This window comes from Girardinichthys multiradiatus, chromosome 3 (assembly GCF_021462225.1).
Source record: "Girardinichthys multiradiatus isolate DD_20200921_A chromosome 3, DD_fGirMul_XY1, whole genome shotgun sequence".
Lineage (NCBI taxonomy): Eukaryota > Metazoa > Chordata > Actinopteri > Cyprinodontiformes > Goodeidae > Girardinichthys > Girardinichthys multiradiatus.
The window spans coordinates 20589387-20607820 of NC_061796.1; the positions used below are offsets into that span (position 1 = coordinate 20589387).

Here is an 18434-nt window from a genome sequence, read left to right on the forward strand (position 1 = left end):
AAGCTGAACACATCTCCTGCCTGTCAAGGCCACCTTTCAAGGCCTGGCTAGTTATACAAAGCCTTCAGTTGAAGGCCAGTGAAAGGCATATTAAGGACAGTAGAGAGGACACTGACATTTTTGGCACAGGATGCTAGGAAATCCTTATAAACAGAGACAACTGCAGTGGAATAGGGGCATTTTAGGGTACAGAGAAGAATATAAGCAAAAATATTTGTGATGAAGATGGCTTTTTTTGCTAAACAAAAAGCCTAAAAAATATGTGGAAGTAAGAATAATCAGCAAACGAAGAAGAATGGGATGCGATAAATAGCGAAGAGATGGAAGTGACTGAAAAACATTGGGAAGAATAATGGGAAATAGGGAAATGTAAGAAGTAGTTTGGGACAGGGAGGATAGGACATTATTGAGAAGGTGGGGTTAAATTAAATGTAAACTTAAACCAGCATGAGCAGGAAACTAAAGAAATCAGATAAGCAGAGGGATGGCTGGGGAAATGAGCAATGAAGAGAAATGGAACTGGAATCTGAATCTGCATTTGCCTTGGCTGTTTTTAATGCTCCCAATCCCCCATGTGTTCGACTGGAGGAGTTAGCTTATATTATGTCATTCAGGAGGAATGAGCAATGACTATCAGGTGCACAACCAGCCTTTGAGAGTAAGAAACCATGTTCACATTTTAATATATATGAATTAATGGCATTATTGAATTTATTGATGACATATTATTGATGTTGTCATCATTTAAATATTAATTTCTTAAATCCTTTATCAGTCTTATTTTTTAGCACAGTAAGAATTGCTGTTACACAGAGGCTAATCTGAAAATCTTTATGAATATTTTACCGTAAAAACAATAAACATCGTCCACAACTGGCAATCACAGCAAATGCACTAACAAAGACCATTGGAGTCTGCCTAAATTTAATGGTCTTGGGTGCGGTGCGTTGCATATCGGAAGAGCGCATGACCCATACAGAGGCTTCAGTCCTCAACGCAACTGTCCCTGGATCGAGTCCCGACCCCTGCGATCTGCCCTGCATGTCTTCCACCTCTCTTCACCCCACTTCCTGTCTGCCTACATTCAAATAACAAAAAATCAAGGCCAATAGTGACACAAAAAATATATACATATATACCCTTAAATACAATAAATAAAGGAAAAACTATGCTAGAGCTAAACCTGGCTCTAAGTAACAGTCCAAATCAGAACATTGCTTTATACATTTTTTACATTTCATACATCTCTTGTCATCTCATCCTCAGAAATTTAACAAGGCAAAAATAACATCTTAAATATTTCTTTAACTTTTTATGGCTTTATGGGTGCTCAGTCATGCTGGGATGTCTTCACAGAATCAAGGTCCAGTTCTTCTGGCCAAGCGGAGAGAAGATGAAGTGTCTGTGGGGAGCGCACCTCTGGCCAAACAGCCCTCCAATCAGGCATCAGACTATGCAAGCAGCCCCATGAAGACCAAAACGGTGACAGGTAGGTCTACCAAGTCCCATCCACTGGGATATATTAAAAATGTCCCTCTGGTATTGCTCATAGAACACATCTGGACATTTTACAGCCTGCAGGTCAAATGTTGCCCTTCAGTGTGAGGTCACTGGATAATAAGAAATTGAAATGACACACATAAACCTAGATTTGGTTTTTAATTTTGACCCTGTTTTTTCCAGTTTAATTTAAGTTTAGATAAGACTAAGACTGAAAATGTGATCTTACAAAATCTACAAAGAGCAGTTTCTATTAGCACAACCCTGGTGCTTTCTGTGTAGCTCCTCCACAAATGGGCAGTGTACATAAGGGTACAATACACTTTAAAGAGTACAATCTTCACTGGAACAGTGCACATCTTCACTGGAACAGTGCACATCATTGCTTAAAGATGAAGATTTTACCAGGTTCTTTGAGACAGAGTGGACACATTTTTTATTTTATTTTATTTAAATAAATGATCAGCCTAATATGTCTTCTGGTGTCCTCTGGGAAGCAGCACAAATTATGTGCGGTAAAATCATTTCTTATTCATCATGTAGCAAAAAAAAGTAAGTTCTGAAGTGGAAGTAGAACAGAAAAAAAGCAGTTTCTTCTGCCTGTGACCATCTTCTCACAGGCCCTTTTATTACAGGTTGCCTCTGCACAAAGGCTTTATATTCCGAGCAGAGACAGACAAGATTGTGATCTGATTTGCCAAGAGAAGGTCTTGCTTTGAAGATATATGCATCAGTGACATTTTCTCTGGTAGAGCAGCTGACAAACTGGTGAAATGTTGGAAGTGTAGCAGAGAGTGGGGTGTGCTTACAATCACCAGATTTTGCCACAAACTCATTGAAGTGCTGTGTCTGTTGCTCAGTAACAACTGAGCTGATTACATCACATCTGTTGTTGACATGTACTGATAATCCTCGTCTATTGCTTTTGCTGCTGCTCTTTAAATCTCTGTCTGCTCGTATGATCAAAAAGCCCAACTGCGAGAAGGAGTCAGAAATATGATCCTGCTACCATGTCTTAGTGAAACACACAATACTACATTCCCGGTACTCTGGCTGGTCCCTTGTTAGGGCTTCAGGTTCATCCAACTTGTTTCTAACTGATCTCACATGGGCCTTTATGATCTATGGAAGAGATGAATTTAACTTTCTCCTTCTCTCTCTCCTCTTTTCTCCTGCTCTGCATCCAAATTTGGCGCTCTAGTTCAGATATTATTTGAGCTTTTGAAATGTTAATTAGGTGCTCCCGGTTTTAAAAACAAAACCCTTTGTTGTTATGGTTACACATCATAACAAATGTAAAACTGTATCAGCAAAATCCTTTCAGCTGCAGAGCATCCAAAACCAAAGGGAAAAACCAATGTTTCAGCCAGAAAAGAAGAAATTTGAGTATTTTAAAAGATTAAACCAGAATAAAAGTAGCTAGGGGACTCCAACTAGCTGCCACATGGAACAATTCTAGAATTATGCCATTAACAGAGGAGGGGTACTTGTGGGTCCTGCTTGACATGCCAAAGCACCAGCACAGCATTCAGGGTTGTAGTATTATTAGTGCATGTGGTAGTTAGACTAACCAGACAAAATCAAATGAGCTCAAACTCCAGTACAGCAAAAGACAAGCAGATGAGTTTTATTTTTAAATGTTCAACAGAAATAATTTTCATCACACCTGCATAATAAATGCTTCATTTCGGGTAGATCACATCTTCCTTATGATCAGTTTCATTAACTACAAAGGGTGTAGTTTTGACACTTTGGAATAGATTACAATGATGTTTCTGCAACATTTGAGTGACTTTCTCTAAGCCACTAACACCATCATTATTAGCTGGAAAGGATGTTGTAACATTATTCTTTTTTTTATTCCATATTGTATTTTTTAAATTGGCATTTACCTGTTTCTTATGATCAAATTAAAGGACCATATTTTTGCCGCCCTGCCTAAGTCCGGGCTTTCAAATTATAGAGGTTGTTTCTGCATTATAAATCCAAGTTGCATAGCAGGTTTTTGTTATCCATGCTATGGTGATTGCTTAAGTATTTTAACATTAAGTCCAAAGAATATCGCTCTTCAAACTTCATATTTCCTTGATGGAAAGTATGTACCTTGGATTCAGTTGAACAATTATTGAAAACAAGTTTCTTAAGAGTGACAATATAGATCCGATCCATTAAATATCTTCAGCAATCCAGTTCAGTTTTTGTGATTCTGGTCATTTCTTTGTTGATCATCTAGAGTTGACAGAATGCCATGGGTTCTGACTAAATTCTGGTCTACTTTTGTCAGCTTCTGTCAGGGGATAAAAAAAAAGACATGAACTTCTTAACTTTGTAGATTAACACTTTTTTTTAAATGTTTTTCGCCCTAGTTGTCTTTGCACAGATGCAGCAGTGCCTCTTGCTTCTAAGGAAGGGTTGAAAACGGTTCATGTACAGGGTAGGTGGGATCTTTCATGATTCTGGTTGGTTGCCCATGCATCGACTGTGGTAGATTACTGAATGGGCTGGTAAACTGCACAGGGTGGTCGTCTGAGCAGACTTCACCAGTTGCATGTTTACATAATATCACTAGCCTTTGCAGCGCCTGTTTCTCTGCTACTGTGCTGTACCACACTGTGATTCAGGAAGTCAGTGTTCTCCTGTAGAAGGAGTTCAGTGTGTTGTTCAGCCTACCTAGAAAATATTGCCATTGATTTGTCTTCTTGCTAATGCTCAGCGGTTTCATACTAGTTGAGGGTATGAAAATGCCTTGTGTGCTGCAAGGGATTTTAAGCTCGTGACCATCTCTACTGGTATGCTGTCGATGAGTGGAGGATAAGGTACAAGTCCTTTTCTCCAGAAGTCCACAGTTGCCTAATTTTGTTGATATTGAGGATAGGGTTGTTCTTTGTACGCTAACTGTCTCTATCCCACTGGTGATGAGCCCCACTACTGCTGTATCATCTGTAAACTTCACTATCAGATTGCTATTATTTAATTCAATTCAGTTTGTTTATATAGCTGCAATTCACAGCACGTCGTCTCAAGCATTTTACATTACAAAAGTCAATTCAAACCAAACATACAGACAGATTCCAAATCAAGTACATTTCAAATTGATCCTTGTTATCAAACAATGCAGTTAAGTTCAGTTTATCACTGCAATTGGTTAAACAGTTTCTATCTAAGGAAACCCAGCAGATTGCATCGAGTCATTGACTTGTAGCATTCACTCCACCTGGATGAACATATAACGACAGTGTACTGTCACTTGCATTGTGTCTTTGACTTTGCAGCAATCCTTCATACTGAGCATGCATTTAGTGATAGCTGAAATGAAAACTACCTTTTAACATGGACAAACCTCCAGCAGAACCAGGTTCAGTGTGAGCTGCCTTCTGCCACAACCGACTAGGGCCTTGAGAGGACAGAGCAGAGACACAACAACAAAACACAGAAGTACTGATCCAGGAGTACTTTCTATACTAAAGATAAATAAAAAGTTAATGGAAGTAGTAGCTCCTTTAGTGGCTTCATCTAGGGGAGAAACACAGCTAACCAGATAAGCTCTGAGCTAATTTTCAAGCCTATAGAATGAAAGAGCACAGACAGTCACAGTACAAGCTCAAGCCTTTACTGCTATAGGTTGTAGGTTATTGGTTGAGCTTTTACTACGGGGAGAGATAGGGTGAAACACTAAAAGACAGTATCAAGTTTATCATCTGTGGAAGAAGAACACAAAGTTGTTGGCAGCAATAGCTCAGCTGATGGCCCACTCTATGAAGGTGTCAGAGCCAAACAGAACCGCAGGCCAGATGTACAGTAGTTTTAATGAAGAGAAAAACTAGAGAGAGAGCAGAAAGTTGAAATAACTTGAAATAATGCAGTTGGGGAGTAGTAGGAGAATGTAGCAGAGTGAGAAAAAGTGGTCTTGATGTTCTCCAGCAGCCTATAGCTAAGGCAACATGACTACAGAGAGAACTCAGGATAACCTAGGCCACTAAGCTTTATGAAAACGAAACGTTTGCCTAGTCTTAAGAGTAGACAGGGTGTCTCCCTCCCGGACTAAAACTGGGAGCTGGTTCCACAAGTTAGGATCCTGATTACCAAAGGATCTGCTTCCCATTCTACTTTTAGAACCTCTAAGAACCGCCAGTAAACCCGCAGTTCGGGAGCGAAGTGCTCTGTTAGGGGCATAGTGAATAATCAGAAAATCTCTAATGTAATATTGAGCTTATATTATAACAGGCTTGGAAGTAATGTGTCAGCAATGTACCACACTTTTGGATTCAGCCTTGTTGTGGGGGATACTGCTGTTTCTGGTAATTTAAACATCCCCCACACACTTGTTGATATAGCCCAGAACTAATGAGACATATTCCTCCAGGTTCACAGTGTCTCCCTCTCTTACAGCCTCCCTGACTGTCTGTAAATCTGTACCTCTAAGACTAGGCCACACCATTATATTTTTCTGGGAAGTTTCCCATTCTTACAGGGTAGTGTGCTGGGACCAGAAAATTTTATGTGGGGGCAGGGGTGGTTCTGTAAGTCCCTTTTCTATTGGTATACACTTTGTCAGGTGTATTGTAACCCCGGGTTCGTCATGCTGCTGTTGACACAGCATTTCAATTCAGCATTTCCCGCTGATGCAGTCTCAGCCTAGCCCCTAGCGCTAGCCCCTAGCATAACTTCACTGCCTGGCTACTTTCTGACTCCTGGTACACTGCCCCCTCTTTCCTTTGAAGCACAGTATTCTGCCCTTTCTTGCTGTTTTTCTTAAAAGCTGCAGTCTGCCAAGCTATATTCCGAGCATAGGTGTAAATAGGGCTGAACAGTTCAAGTTTAGATGTAGAAGCTAACTCTTGCTGTATGTTTTTGTAAAGTTACCAATAGCACCATTATCTACAGAAGCTGTTACAATGACATTATTTTGAAAAAAAATGATAGCATTGTAAACTGATAACATTATGCATTCGGGTATGTTCACTATATCACTTATCAAGGAAATACTTCACTATTGTAGAAATGTGAACTTTGCTAACCTTCTTAAATTCCTCATAATATGTCAGTCTTTAAAATGTTTTACCAAATCTGTCTTATAGGGTGATCTGAGTGTCTGCAGCATTGCTATGCGAAATTGTGTGCTAACTTAGGCAGATGAAAATAACTCGCTCCGTAGTGATTTTGACTCAAACGTCTTGAAAAATATTTCTCAAGACTTTAATTGTTTTTGACAACCTTACTTCACATAGATTCATACCTGAAATCATGAATAAAGATGGAATTGTTCAGAAATGCCTTTTCCATTCATGGTTCCAACACCGCACGACTCCTTTCTGCTCAATCTCGCTCTACTCCACAGGAAAGCTGTTATATGTTGTAATTATGAATCTGAGAATATTATTTAATATTTAATATTTTAATATTTTATCAAATAATATTTCGGTCTGTTAAGAGTTGTCCTGTGAATACCAGCCCAGTAAGGCGATGGTATTAGAACAAAATGGAAAGGTGTGAGATGAGTTCTGACATTATTGAACAGCATAAACTCTGCACACACATGGAATGAATTCACACAATTTCTTAAAATACAAGAATTTATTAACAAAAATAAGTCAACTCAAAGTCAAACATATTTCGATCAACAAACTCTTTACTATGCTAAAACAATCCAACTACAGTACCAAGCAGAACGGGGAAGATTAATGGCCTATGTACAATATAAACAAGTTGATTAAAGATGATTGGAAATTATGACCAAAACAGGAAAAGAGCCAAATCTTTCTGGAGAAATGGGGCTTAATGGTGTTTACTTAGTTATCAAATTTAGTAAATGATGTTTAGGAACTATTATTCACTAGCTTGAAAACCAACAACCTTTCTGTTGAATACTCTTTAGTAGCAAGCACGTGTTCTTACTGGTTAGCATTTGAGCTAACAAAAGAAGCTAATAGCTTAGCACCAGAATCAACACATACCTTTAAAATACCAGGGTTAATAAAAGGGTTAAAATGCATAAGCGCGTACAGCGCGTTATGAGCAATGTTCTGTTTAAAATCACCCTTTAAATAAAGTTTATCTTATCTTTGCATATGATCGATGATCGTATGGCTTCCTTGGATCCAGTTTGAAGAGTTTATGTCTTTTTACCAGCAAAAGACATCAGCGCCCTGGGCCTCCCCTGACCGGTCCTTCTTGAAGGCCATGTGGAAAGACGGCGGATGTAGCAACAGCTGTGCTTTTATTTGGGTAACAGCGTCACAGGAAGTCCACAGTTATCCCGTTTCCTGGCTGTGCCGGAAGAAGGTTAATGCCCTTTATTTTGAAAGTTCCAGAAAAGTCCGTACCGGAGTTCAATTTTGAAATCCATGGCTGTGGGTCCCAACATCCCCCGTTTTTAGTTCTGAAGAATGGGATGAAGTCCACAGTCTTTGGGGCTAACAATCTGTCCTCAGCCATGAGAAAAGAATCACTTGGGTCCTGTAGGTAGGCAGAGTTCAACAGTTCATTTTGGTTCAGAGGTTAGTGTTTGGACAGGAGTGAGGCAGGCTTGGGCAGAGACTAACACTAATAAAATGTTTTAAAGAGAAAAAAAACAAAAACAAAGGTCATGTAATAATTTTCACACCATAATAATACTGCTTTTAAACCTTAATTTCTGAAGTTCAAAACCAAAAGAAATAAACAGATTAAAACAGGATATAGGGTGTTGGAAATTATTTACCATCTTCATACCTTGTTTGATAGATTTTACTGGGTTGATTCTGGACTGCAACGGCTTGCCATGTCTTTTAGGAACGCCGTTACCTCAGTTATAACACACCTGCAGATCATCTCAAACTCCTCCTCTGTGATATCTTTGGAGTGGCTCCACTCTTTACCACCAACCTTACAGTTCGATGTTGCACTGTGAAAAGGTGTTTGTCTTTTAACTGGTGGCTTGTGTTTTGGCTGATGCCAGTTACCACCTCCCTGGTTCTGTTGCATCACTTGGGAAGTTACTTTGCGCTTCTTCTTAGGCCTGTTCTCAGTTTGAATGTTTAACACTATAACTTTGCCATTTCCCGCCTGTCTAACAAGACAGCGTATAGGGGGCGCATACCTGGAGAAACAAGCTCGCAGGCGAACTTTTGCTCCACAAGGCCATTCCCGGAAGAGCTTGAAAGCTGGAAATCTGTCTGATACGGGAAGATCAGAGGATTTATTTGCCAATCGAAGACCTTGCCACACTCGGCGCAGGTAAAAACCCTACAGAGGTTCTATGTCCAAGGAGAAGAGTTTCCTCCTTGTGTATGCAGTCGACTAAACGGTTCGTCATCTTTTCCCCTCCTGGACGGATGAGAAATTACCATTTTTTTTTTTTCCTCTTTAATTCGATCACAGACGTGTGATCCCCCTCCCCTCCTTTTTCTTCAGACCTGATCCCATCCTCAACCGGTGGAGATAAGAAATCAACTTCAAAGTAATTTCGTTATTTTCATAGTAAACCGGATAGGTGCATTTAGAGGTCTGGGCAGGATGAGGCAGTTAAGGTGATGTAGGATCACCAGTAGTTAATCTAAGGTATTAACTTGTTGCATGCAATACTGATTGTAGTATTTTATGCTGAGCTGTGTTTTGATGTTTGTCCGGCTGATCCCAAATTTAGCCAGGAGTTAGAAGTTGGACTTTTGAAAGTTTTTCATTCAAAGCAGCTGCGGTCTGGGCCTCGCCGACCATTCTTTGTCCCAGTTTTATTGCAGGAGATTTTCCGCTGAGCTCCCGCCTCAGAGTTTTATGACTCTTTGTTAAGATTTGGAGCGATCAGCTGGTTGTGGCTAAAGGGGCGTAGCCCCACCGTTTCATCAGCTGATTGTTGCAATCGAGACATCAACACCAGGAGGATTTCTTTCCATTTAACCCAAATTACCCATTTTGTCCATAAAACTGCTGGTTTGATCTTCATAGACACTAAATGTGCATATTTATTTTCCTTTTATTATTATTGTTAGGTAGTCATTTTTATTCCCTTTGTGTAGAACGTGCTTGTTAGTTAGGTGAAGGTTTTTGGACCAGAATAATGGTATATCAGGATTATTTGGCTTCAATAAATTTTCATATATATAATTAAGAGAAGCGTTTGTGTTTATTTCGTGCAGGAGTAATTTATCTGTCAAAAACAAGGTCGAAGATCCTCCACCTTTGGTGAAGTGGTTGAATAAACAGTGACAGTTGGTGGTTTTGGTTAATAATTTGTAATTATTAATGAGCTTTGAGCCCATAATCACAACACCAGAGGATATCTCTGATTTATATTTGTAAGTAATGATTTTTGGTTAAGATATTTTTTTCAAATTATGATTTCAAATTACAATTCTTGATGAATATTAATTCATCAATAATCATATTCCTTACATGTGTTTCCATCGACTCATTAAAGGCTGGAGTTATGGCTTGAAGCCCCATCTCCAGCCATCATCGTTGTGTGCTGAGGCGCTATTAAGCCTTACTGTTTTATACTTCAGTGTGAGCCTACCAAACATGAAATAAGTTTCAAGTACAAACATGCAAAGTAAAATAAACAGCATCGCACACCATGTCCTCCAACAGGGATTTCAAACCACAACCACGGCCACTGATCCACTCCGGCCATTGATCAGCTCTGGCCATTGTGGTCCTTGATATTTTTGTAGTCACTCTTGAGGTTTTTTTTTTGTTTTGTTTTAGCTAGAAAAGAGGCATAAGTACCAAGACTTTACTAACAGCTATGTTGACCTTTCTGGTTGGATCTTTATTATTGTGAACAAGTAGAAGATTTTGAATGCCTTCATATGACAACATTAGCCCAAGAAGAATGATAAATCCCTGTTTTAGGTGATGTCACCTTGTAGATGTAAATACTGCTACACTGAAAAACACTCACATTTTGCTAAATACTCCTTTTACATTTGACTTTTCGGTTTCTAAAATGCGTACAATATATAAAATCATAATAATTGCAGTATCAATATGTGCAAAATTGCTATTGCAAAGGACTGCTTTTATGCAATTTTTGAGGAAATGTTTCAACTGTCATGCATTCATGTACTGCGTTCTAATACTGTATTTGACCAGTTGAATGAACTTGTACCACCCTAGGTGCTTTTCAAGGACAGTGAATTTTGTAAGTAGTAAGGATTATGGAAAATAATAATTGGACTAAGGAAAATGTGGGTTGATTGCAGTTGATATTGTCATATGAATATTAAACAATTTTATCACAGTTCCATGTTTACATAATATCATGCTGCCCTAGAACCTTGCATTAATTGTCAGGGTGATGTCCATGTCCATGACTTGCACCTAATTCTGTCAAATGTGAATTAGGGTTCCACGATACTAAGATTTTAAACGCTATGCCGTTACTAACAAAAATATTTGATATTCATAATATTTGTTTTCTATACTGCGGCAACCTTTTTCAGTTCTTTTTAATAAAAAGCAGAAAGTATTATCTATCACAATATGATAACTTGTCACCAGTTAAAAGAAAGAAAATCATTTCCTGCATTGCAAAGTATTAGACAAGATAATTTTTAGAAGAATGAATTATTTAGTGCTTATCTTTAGTGTTATTCTGTGTACTTTCATTTGCCTTTCCTTGTGTTGCTGATTCACATAAACGTTTCATGGAGGAATAAAAGAAGGGTTATTCTATTCTAAAACAGTGCTTTTTCAGTGTAAACACATGAACAAGGATCTGGTCCAAATGCAAATGCATTCAGCAGCAGCCCTGTTCACTTGGTGTTTCTGGTAATTTTGTAGGATATTTTCTTTGGCGATCAGGTACAGTCAGCAGGCTAGGTAGTACTGTGGCTTTAAGCACTGAGCTACAAGTCCTCCCGCTGTCACAAACAATCTTAAGATACAAGTTAGCACTGCATTGATGCATTCAGCTGAGCATCAAGTTAATATTTATCCTTTAACTGAAGTTTTTCTCATTGTTGTCACATAACAATGTTTTCCTGTCATCATAATTGTTTTACTAAAATAAAAATTAAAAATTCACAATTTGTTGTTGTGTGGCGATGCTTGGTAGCGAGGAAGCGAGGCTGAGACGGAAAGAGCAGGGGTTTGAACCGGCAACCCACCAGTTGCAGGACTAACTCCTTCCACCTCACCTACAGTCACCCCTGTTATGAGATCTCATTAAGTTAAAATGCTTTCCGATGCTTGTTTTTCAACAATAAATGTTGATTACACTGAGGTTTGACATACGTCCCTTTTGGATCATAGTTCATCAATAAACATGCAAAAAATTATCTTTTTGTTGTTTTCACACATTACGAGTGAATCTGCCCAAATCACGGTCCATGTGTTTTCTCAGAGCATGCTGTTGAGATTGCGTAACCAAGGTTGCTTGACTTTCAACTTGCAGCATTCCCCTGAGAAATGTGCATAATACGTGGGATGGGCTCTGTGTAGCAGTCCTTATGTAGCCTGTTTAAATGTATTTAGTGCTTTAAATACAAAATTGTCATTCTCTGTCTTTGACATCAGATTCTGCTGACCCACATATTTCTCAGATTAGATAGATACTGGAAGATCATGCCGTTCCTTTGCTCTGTGCTCATATGAATCCCCACACTTCTACAATTCCTCTCTTTACTTTGTGTCATATCACTACTCCATATTTATTTACTCTTTCCAGCAGGAGTGTTCAAATTTCGGCCCTCGATTTGTGGCCCTTGGAGAGATTCTTTGCGGCCCTTGACAACCAAATTTGGTTTACCAGTTCAAGAGGTGGATGCGGATAGATGTTTTTAAAACATCTTTCACTGATTTGATGCCTTTTAAAAAATATACTAAGTAAAGCCTTCTCAAATTTAAATGTACAACACAAAGTACTCATCTTTCATCAACTATGTTTTGTGCTTTTAATTCAGTTCGATAAATAATAAGACCAAATGCATCCAGTTACTTTTAAACAAGACGACTTGGGCACACCTAATTACTAAACATGGCTAAATAAAGCAAATTTTGTGATGAAAGAGTGACATATACCTGTTCTTTTTGTTGAGAATACACAGAAGAAATCTAGATGCAACCAATGGAAAGCAGTCTACATTTAGGAAATTGTTTACAGTTCCTTTTTATTTGCTTTTTTAAACAAGGTCTTTCTGCAAAATGTTATGTTTTTTATCCATGATAATTCATGAATTCCTTTTTTACAGAAATCAGACGTGATGAATAAAGATTTAGATCAAGGAATAAAAATGATGAAAATGTTTTGGAAGGGTTTGTAGAATGAATTCCAAAGCAATAATGATTTGGTGATGAAAAATTGGGATGATTTAAGAGTTTTGTGAAATTTTAATGAAAATGTTCCTGCTACGTCTTCCCTGGAATAGAGCATGAACACAGTCAGGAATTCTCATTCCATTCTTGTTGTTGAATAATTTTTTGACAAGTTGTTTAATAGCTGGAATATGCTTGTTTGAACATGACTCAAAGTAAACATCCAAATATAAGCCACATTCGATTTAATTTGTAATTTGTTATATTGTTTCTCAGGGGACTCTTAGGGGTTTTATAATCACAACAGTAGACAGTTTTGTTTTCAGTCTTAAGTCATTTGTTTAGGTAAACAGTGAAAAGAATTGCAGGTTTTTGGCCAGTTGAGGTCAACACGTAATCAAACTGAGATTCTGAAGGATGGATTGGGAATAAACATGAAAGTCTATGGTTCAGCAGCAGCTATCAACTGGCCTGCCACTGGTTCTGCAGCTTAGTTCAACTCCTTTAAGAGGCAACAATATGGTTGTATCATTGGCAATGGCTTTAACAAATACAGGTCCTTCTCAAAATATTAGCATATTGTGATAAAGTTCATTATTTTCCATAATGTAATGATGAAAATTTAACATTCATATATTTTAGATTCATTGCACACTAACTGAAATATTTCAGGTCTTTTATTGTCTTAATACAGATGATTTTGGCATACAGCTCATGAAAACCCAAAATTCCTATCTCACAAAATTAGCATATTTCATCCGACCAATAAAAGAAAAGTGTTTTTAATACAAAAAACCTCAACCTTCAAATAATCATGTACAGTTATGCACTCAATACTTGGTCGGGAATCCTTTTGCAGAAATGACTGCTTCAATGCGGCGTGGCATGGAGGCAATCAGCCTGTGGCACTGCTGAGGTCTTATGGAGGCCCAGGATGCTTCGATAGCGGCCTTAAGCTCATCCAGAGTGTTGGGTCTTGAGTCTCTCAACGTTCTCTTCACAATATCCCACAGATTCTCTATGGGGTTCAGGTCAGGAGAGTTGGCAGGCCAATTGAGCACAGTGATACCATGGTCAGTAAACCATTTACCAGTGGTTTTGGCACTGTGAGCAGGTGCCAGGTCGTGCTGAAAAATGAAATCTTCATCTCCATAAAGCTTTTCAGCAGATGGAAGCATGAAGTGCTCCAAAATCTCCTGATAGCTAGCTGCATTGACCCTGCCCTTGATAAAACACAGTGGACCAACACCAGCAGCTGACACGGCACCCCAGACCATCACTGACTGTGGGTACTTGACACTGGACTTCTGGCATTTTGGCATTTCCTTCTCCCCAGTCTTCCTCCAGACTCTGGTACCTTGATTTCCGAATGACATGCAGAATTTGCTTTCATCTGAAAAAAGTACTTTGGACCACTGAGCAACAGTCCAGTGCTGCTTCTCTGTAGCCCAGGTCAGGCGCTTCTGCCGCTGTTTCTGGTTCAAAAGTGGCTTGACCTGGGGAATGCGGCACCTGTAGCCCATTTCCTGCACACGCCTGTGCACGGTGGCTCTGGATGTTTCTACTCCAGACTCAGTCCACTGCTTCCGCAGGTCCCCCAAGGTCTGGAATCGGCCCTTCTCCACAATCTTCCTCAGGGTCCGGTCACCTCTTCTCATTGTGCATTGTTTTCTGCCACACCTTTTCCTTCCTACAGACTTCCCACTGAGGTGCCTTGATACAGCACTCTGGGAACAGCCTATTCGTTCAGAAATTTCTTTCTGTGTCTTACCCTCTTGCTTGAGGGTGTCAATAGTGGCCTTCTGGACAGCAGTCAGGTCGGCAGTCTTACCCATGATTGGGGTTTTGAGTGATGAACCAGGCTGGGAGTTTTAAAGGCCTCAGGAATCTTTTGCAGGTGTTTAGAGTTAACTCGTTGATTCAGATGATTAGGTTCATAGCTCGTTTAGAGACCCTTTTAATGATATGCTAATTTTGTGAGATAGGAATTTTGGGTTTTCATGAGCTGTATGCCAAAATCATCTGTATTAAGACAATAAAAGACCTGAAATATTTCAGTTAGTGTGCAATGAATCTAAAATATATGAATGTTAAATTTTCATCATTACATTATGGAAAATAATAAACTTTGTCACAATATGCTAATATTTTGAGAAGGACCTGTATATGTCGAGATATATCTTAGTTAAATCTTAGAATTAATAGTCCTTCAGCTCTCCTTTGCCTGTAGACTATTTAATATCTTCTTCTTGTCTGTATTTGAGTTATGTAATTTTAAATAGTAAAAGCACATTTTGAAAGACAACATTAGGTTCTGGAACCTACCCATTACCATTTCAGAAAATTGACAATGGCCCTGTCTTTTAGGCACAAGAGTTCATAAGTTAAATGCATCCTCAACCATGCTTGGAATCACATTAATCTTTGTCTTTTTTATGAATTTTGATGTTTGCATCCATTTGTACATGTTCATTATCCTCTTTTTCTGATTCTTCCCAGTATTTCCTGCCATTTCCCTTTCTTTTTGGCCACTCTTGAAATTAATCTAATTGAACATACTTGTTGGTAAACTTTAGAGACTGGAGTTTTATTTTTATTTCCAAATAAAGCACACATCCAACACAGGTTTGTTAATAAGTTGCTTAGTGAGATAATCATTGAAGTTTTAACAATCTATTTTGTTTGTTGTATTTAACAAGAAAGACTGTGAGAGATGATTTTGAAAACAAGCTAATTTTTTTCTCAGTTTGAGGTTGAGTTGGGTCTGCCCCTTCAATTAGACCACAAATTGACATAAAACTGGCCTCTAAGTATTTTCTTTAGTTCGTAATGAATGTTCTTATTGGCAGCAGGGCAGTGTCTCTGATCAATAGCTGAGCTTCTCTTTGTTCTTTAAAAGCTACCAGAGTAATGATCTCATTGGCTTTTCTTTTCGCTTCTAAAATTAGCTGCTGGCACTCTGAGAGCATACTTTCATAGCTGTTAAGTCTACCTCCATAACCAGCTCTGCTTCTCAAAGTTTGGAATGAGAATTGTTGTCTTTGTTGCTTCTGGTTTGAATCATGAGATAAAATATAACTGTCCAGGTAACCAAGAAATCTAAAAAGAGGTGTTGCGCTATTTACACATTCAATTTTTACTTTGAGAGATAATCTCTGCTATATGTCAAGGAAGAGATAAACAAATAAATAGAATTGAGATGAGAGGATGTCTGGCAGAACTCCACAGTCATACATTACCATTACCCAAGCCCAAAGTAGCTTGATGGAAGTCAGGCAGGTTTTTATTGGCTGCTGTGTGATTTTCAGAGGGGGATAATATTTTCATTCTGGAGTTATTTATATAGTTAAATTTTTCTGGTAAAGTCAATAATTTATCAAGGTAATGATGGTTAGAGTTGGGAAAAGAAAACACAAAAACGAGGAATAATGGGATGGGAACCCCAACCTGCCTTTAGACGGATTGTTACAGGCTGCAGGGGGCTCTCCTCGCCACATTAAGATGGATCATCTACACATAGAATGGACCCATACAATCCTCTCGCTCACTTCCAGGACAGACCAAATGGTCTTTGGGGAGTAGATGCATCCCCATAAATCCCATCTCCACTTTCAAGAATGATAACAATTTTAGGCTTTGTGGATGTTGGTTTTGGTTTTTGTGGTTTAAGTAGAAGGGACAGAGAGAGAAATTGGGATTGAACTGGGGTTCATCCAGTGTATTATGAATTACTATACAGGCTTGGTGGTGTTAGTGACAGAGCATGACAGAGTGAAGGAGGAAAGAGGAAACAGGGTTCAGATAATTGCTCTTAGGTTCTTTGAAAGCTTCTTAAAGTCACAGATCATGTGCATAATTATGTTGAAATTCCTTACATGTTGTCATAATACAGTTGGCAGATCTCTCCTCATCTCTCAGTGGCTTTTGTTTGCATGATACTTTGTACTTTGGATGAAAAATCAATTTTTTTATATATTTTGCCGGATCAATCATTTTGTGCATAACACATCTAAAAAGCCTTCCTCCAGAGTAATGTTGACTTAAAGGGAAGATGAGTGGGGGAAAAAAATCTTTAAAGAAATGGCTTCTAGTGAACCTAATTGTTATGCTTCATTTCAGTGCACCTTGGCACAACACAGCTTTTTCTTAGAACTTTCAAAAATACAGAAACAAATAGTGATGTATATCTTTAACATCAGCATGCATCCAAAACAAATGGGAGAACTAGGTTTATTATAAATAGTCCCATTGCTTTGTCTGCATGCTGCTGTAACAGAGTATGCAACATTTTACCTTACTGTAAACTATTTGTAACAAGGTACATACTAGGAAGATAACAGTCAGCATGCAGAAATGCTAACATTCTGAAGAGGTTGTTTTCTTTGTTGACTTGACTCATAGTCAAAAGCTTACTGATTCTTCACAGTTTTGGTGTTGTAAAGACTGTTGTAAAGACCATTAAATAAGTTTGTTTGCCCAGTCACAAGGTTAATATTTTCTTTATTCTTTCCCTTAATTAATTTGAAAGCTTTCTACGCTACTATTGGTTGAAAACGTAGATTTCTATGACTTTTACCTAGGTTACAAAACCCTTCCAATTTAATACTTTGTCAAAAAACGTATGGTTATACAGTACTGTGCAAACGTTTATGGCAGGTGTGAAAAAATGCTGTAAACAAAGAATGCATTCAGAAATATAAATGGGTCTTGTTTATTTTTATCAATTTACAAAATGCTAAGTGAGCAAACCCAAACATTAAGCCAAAGTCATTAAGAACTATCTTCAGCGTAAAGAAGAACAAGACTTACTGGAAGTGATGGTATGACCCCCACAGAGCCCTGATCTCAACATCATGGAGTGTATCTGTGATTACATGAAGAGACAGAAGGATGTGAGAAAGCCTCCATCCACAGAAGATCTGTGGTTAGTTCTCCAAGATGTTTGGAACAACCTACCAGTCGAGTTCCTTCAAAAACTGTGTGCAAGTGGACCTAGAAAAATTGATGCTGTTTTGAAGGCAAAGGGTGGTCAGACCAAATATTAATTTCATTTTGATTTCTCTTTTGTGCTTTCACTGCATTTTATTGAGTGGTGAAATTAAATGATTAACACTTCCATTTTTGAAAGCATTCTTTGTTTACAGCATTTTTCAAACTCAAACTCCTCTGGCTTCTCCCAGTGGTCCTACTGCCATTTGCAGAAATACACAGCTCCTGGTGAGAAACAACCAATCAGAGCCAGGAATGTCTTAGCAGTGTCAATGTGTACTTGTATACATGCTGCTCACACCCCTCCTCCACACAACGCGTTCCGTTGTTCTAGCTAGAGTTTGCCGTTGTGCTGCAGATATGCTAATGGTGGGGAAACAACCTAACGTTACAGGAAAACTGCCAATTTATTGTGTGGCACCTGCTCAGAAAACAAAGACTAGTAAACAGAAGAAGAGCGATGACAAACAAGCTGCTTGTTCACGACAGGCTCCCCTGTGAAGGGAGGATTGTAGCACAGCAGAGAGCAAAGGGGAGGGACCTGTAAGGTGTGCTTGTTCGAAAAAAGTCCAGGTTTTCTGAGAACTCCCTACTGCAGCTTTAATAAAGTTTGGTGATTTTTGTGAATTTTACTTTATTCCAGAAAAGTAATGTCACATGAACTTTAAGTCCCTCTTCTACTGTCTATAGAGTTTGCAGTAGGCTGGTGGCTG

The 18434-nt window shown here is 38.6% G+C and overlaps 1 protein-coding gene across 3 annotated transcripts in view; it reads left to right on the forward strand.

Moving 5' to 3' along the window:
• Nucleotides 1-18434, forward strand: part of LOC124866321 (vacuolar protein sorting-associated protein 13B-like) — a 370362-nt gene that overhangs the window by 138707 nt on the left and 213221 nt on the right. For all 3 annotated transcript variants that reach the window (XM_047362059.1, XM_047362058.1, XM_047362057.1), the window contains exon 21: nt 1357-1489. In XM_047362059.1, coding sequence (XP_047218015.1) covers nt 1357-1489 — 133 coding nt within the window. The remainder of the gene's footprint in view (nt 1-1356; nt 1490-18434) is intronic.